Below are 2980 nucleotides of genomic sequence, written 5' to 3'. Positions count from 1 at the left end.
CTGCTTTTGTCTTCTTTTTTTTTATATTTAGGTTAAATTATTTTTATTTCAGTTTTAGTTTGACAACTATATATATATATATATATATAGTTTGAATGTTTTATGATCTGTTTATGTTCAGTGGCATTTACAACTTTCCAGTCAATGATTAACCAGAAAATCTTCATAAATATTTCAAATCATTCATGATATATTGTAAACAACATTTTTAAATTATGTCTCAGTGTAGAATATAGGCTCAAGAACGGGGTCGTGGAACAACGCTCCTAATTATAGCGCATTTCAAAATATCTGTTCTCCTCATTTGTCATTCGTTATGCCCTGTCTATTCTCTCATATGCTCTGGGAAAATCAGAATAATCAGTTCTCTACTAATGTTCTGCACTAAGGTTTGTATTTAGCTAACAAACCTCTTGTAGCCAGTCTCATTTACAATAATGCAACATGAACTCCCCAATTAAATGATCAGGCCAGAAGGGTCAACATCCCTGCATGAACTCAAACAAACATTTATGGAATGGCACATCCATCTAAACCTGATCAGTAATGCACAGACTGGCCATTAGCTTTTAATACTTTCTAACATGATGTAATAAGTGGTGCTTAGAGCTTAAGGGTTTTTAAAACTGGAAAACGCTCTAAGTGGCAAACAGTGCAGACCAAGGACTACTGACAGGGGAATTAAATGGCTTGACGCCAAGAGCTGGTACTTTGTTGTAGGCCGTTGCCAGATGAGTTGGAGGGCTTTTTGTAGGACATTTGAGGGTTATTCATTATTTAGCCCTCATGATTGAAAGATTGATGAGGAACACGCCTTCCTTTCCTGCCTTAAGAGGCTGCTAAGTCCCAAGAACAGAAGTGTGAATAATTCAAAGGACTGAGAGAGAGAGAGAGAGAGAGAGAGAGAGAGAGGTAAAGGAAGGCCAAGAAGGAGGGAGGGCAGAGCAACCCCTCGCAGATGTTTGTACAAGGCCCTGCAGCGTCCAACAAGTCTGCATGTGGACCCTTCTGGCTCTTGAGTTAGACAGCCAGGGGACAGACCATGGTCTGGACCCTGCGGACATGTATCTACACCCGGCCTGCACTCAAAATGGTTCTTACCCGTCACTGGAAGCCAGTCCCACTGGTGAAGCATGAGGTATCCAAAAGTTCAACATTACAAAGCAGGGGTTCAGGGTAAGGGAATCGCCTCTGGGGAGGGTAACCATGCTTGGTTTGGAAAAAGCATGCAGTTTGTAGTATGCATACATTATGTATGAGGCATTGTGCATAAAAAGGAGAAAACCAAGTTTGTGATGTTAGTTGTCAAGCCTGGAAGTGTGATGCAGTATCAACATGATGCTTCTATTTTTTCCGTGAGTTGAAGATTCCATATTCTGTATTTCATTTCTCGAAAATGATTGCATGTATACTGCATCATCTTCCTTTGAGGGCAAAGGAGAATCAAAATATGTTAACATAAGTTCAAACTTTAACTCCTCACATCTTGTTCTTTCGTTTCTGATACTTAGTCACCATGTCTTGTAAACTGGAGGTGGGAGGGGAATGAGACACAAACACAAAAAAACAAGAAGCAGAAATAAGTGAGTTTCAAATGGAAAAGAAAAGAACAATGGCTGCAAGAAAAATAAAAACAATAAGTCATGGTCTTAAAAACACAGCTTGTGATTGAATATTTATAATGTCTGGTTTTTAGCGATACATATTGCTCAAGATGTTTACCCAGAATTTTTGCTTTTTTCTGACTTTTGCTCTGCGTAACCCTTACGAAGTGCGAGGGTGGCACTATTTACTGTTATTTGGATAACTGGAATTCTTCTACGCACATAAACGAGCAAATAAACTCAGCTCTGCGCAGTAAGGTGCAGGTCACTGAGAGAAGCAGAGCGGCACGGAATGAGGCTGAACGGAGATTACTTCCTCTGACTGATGAGGCCAAGTACATAAAAAAGGAGCTCCAAATTATGTGCGGCAGTTTTCAATGCATAAATATTTAAGAGAGTGTGAATAAGAGATGACTGAGACTGAGACTGGCTCGCTGATTGCCATCTCCAAAAGCTCAGTGAATAGTGCATTCATCCAGATATTGTCTTCTCTCTCTTTTTCTATCTCTTTTTTTACCCACTTAAACACACGGAGAAGCTCTCTTAAGGTATACATTAAATAAAGGGTCCTCAAAGTAGCAAGTGTTACCTGTTGATGAGATCCTCATTGTCATCACTCTCCATCTCATCCTCAATAGCAGCCTGGAGGTCTCCGATCCTCTTGAAGGCCAGCTTGAGATCTGCCTGGAGACTCTGGTTGGCTGCTTCCAAACTCTCAATATCCATTTCCTAAAGAGACAGGGATACATTTCAGTCTAACTAAGGAGGCACGTGTTTTTGCATTTAGATTACCTTTGCTACGGTCATGTAACATTCACTTATAGGTAATATTGAAAAACAGTAATAATTTAAGAACGCTTTTAAATGTAATCTTTTACGAATCTTAAAATGAATATTATATTATTTTTCTCACTGTACATGAGTGTTGTTACTGTTAACTAAAATTTCAAATACCAAAAAGCTGAAAAATATTAAATAAATATTACATAAAAAATACAAAGCTCAAAAATTAGAAATGAAACTAAATGAAGTAAAATAAGTTTAATAATAAAATTACTAATACTAACACTGAAATAAAACTAAAACTAAATAGAAATATTAAAATACAAACTAATAAAAACTAAAAAAAAATTAAATTTATATTATTTGAAACAATGTTTCTTTTGTTTTATTTTTTAGACAAAATGTAATAGAAATTATAATTTTGATTAGCCATTTATTGGTTATTGGCCAAAACCTGAAAATTAGTAGTTAATTAGTAGCTAGACTATATTAGCCATAATTGTAATATTAGTACATCCTTAGTAAATCATGATATAATTTAGACATATATATATATATATATATATATATACAGTGGTGTGAAAAAGTGTTAG

The 2980-nt window shown here is 36.2% G+C and overlaps 1 protein-coding gene across 6 annotated transcripts in view; it reads right to left on the bottom strand.

Annotated features, from left to right (window-relative positions):
- Positions 1-2980, bottom strand: part of LOC107718289 (unconventional myosin-XVIIIa-like) — a 120099-nt gene that overhangs the window by 8716 nt on the left and 108403 nt on the right. For all 6 annotated transcript variants that reach the window (XM_016525304.1, XM_016525305.1, XM_016525303.1 and 3 more), the window contains 2 exons: positions 2194-2333; positions 1484-1528 (listed from right to left, as the gene is read on the bottom strand). In XM_016525304.1, the coding sequence (XP_016380790.1) occupies positions 1484-1528; positions 2194-2333 (185 nt within the window). The remainder of the gene's footprint in view (positions 1-1483; positions 1529-2193; positions 2334-2980) is intronic.

The sequence above is a fragment of the Sinocyclocheilus rhinocerous genome, unplaced genomic scaffold, assembly GCF_001515625.1.
Source record: "Sinocyclocheilus rhinocerous isolate Xijiao unplaced genomic scaffold, SAMN03320098_v1.1 scaffold1024, whole genome shotgun sequence".
NCBI lineage: Eukaryota > Metazoa > Chordata > Actinopteri > Cypriniformes > Cyprinidae > Sinocyclocheilus > Sinocyclocheilus rhinocerous.
The sequence above is the reverse complement of the archived record's forward strand: the minus strand, read 5'-3'. Positions and strand labels throughout refer to the sequence as shown.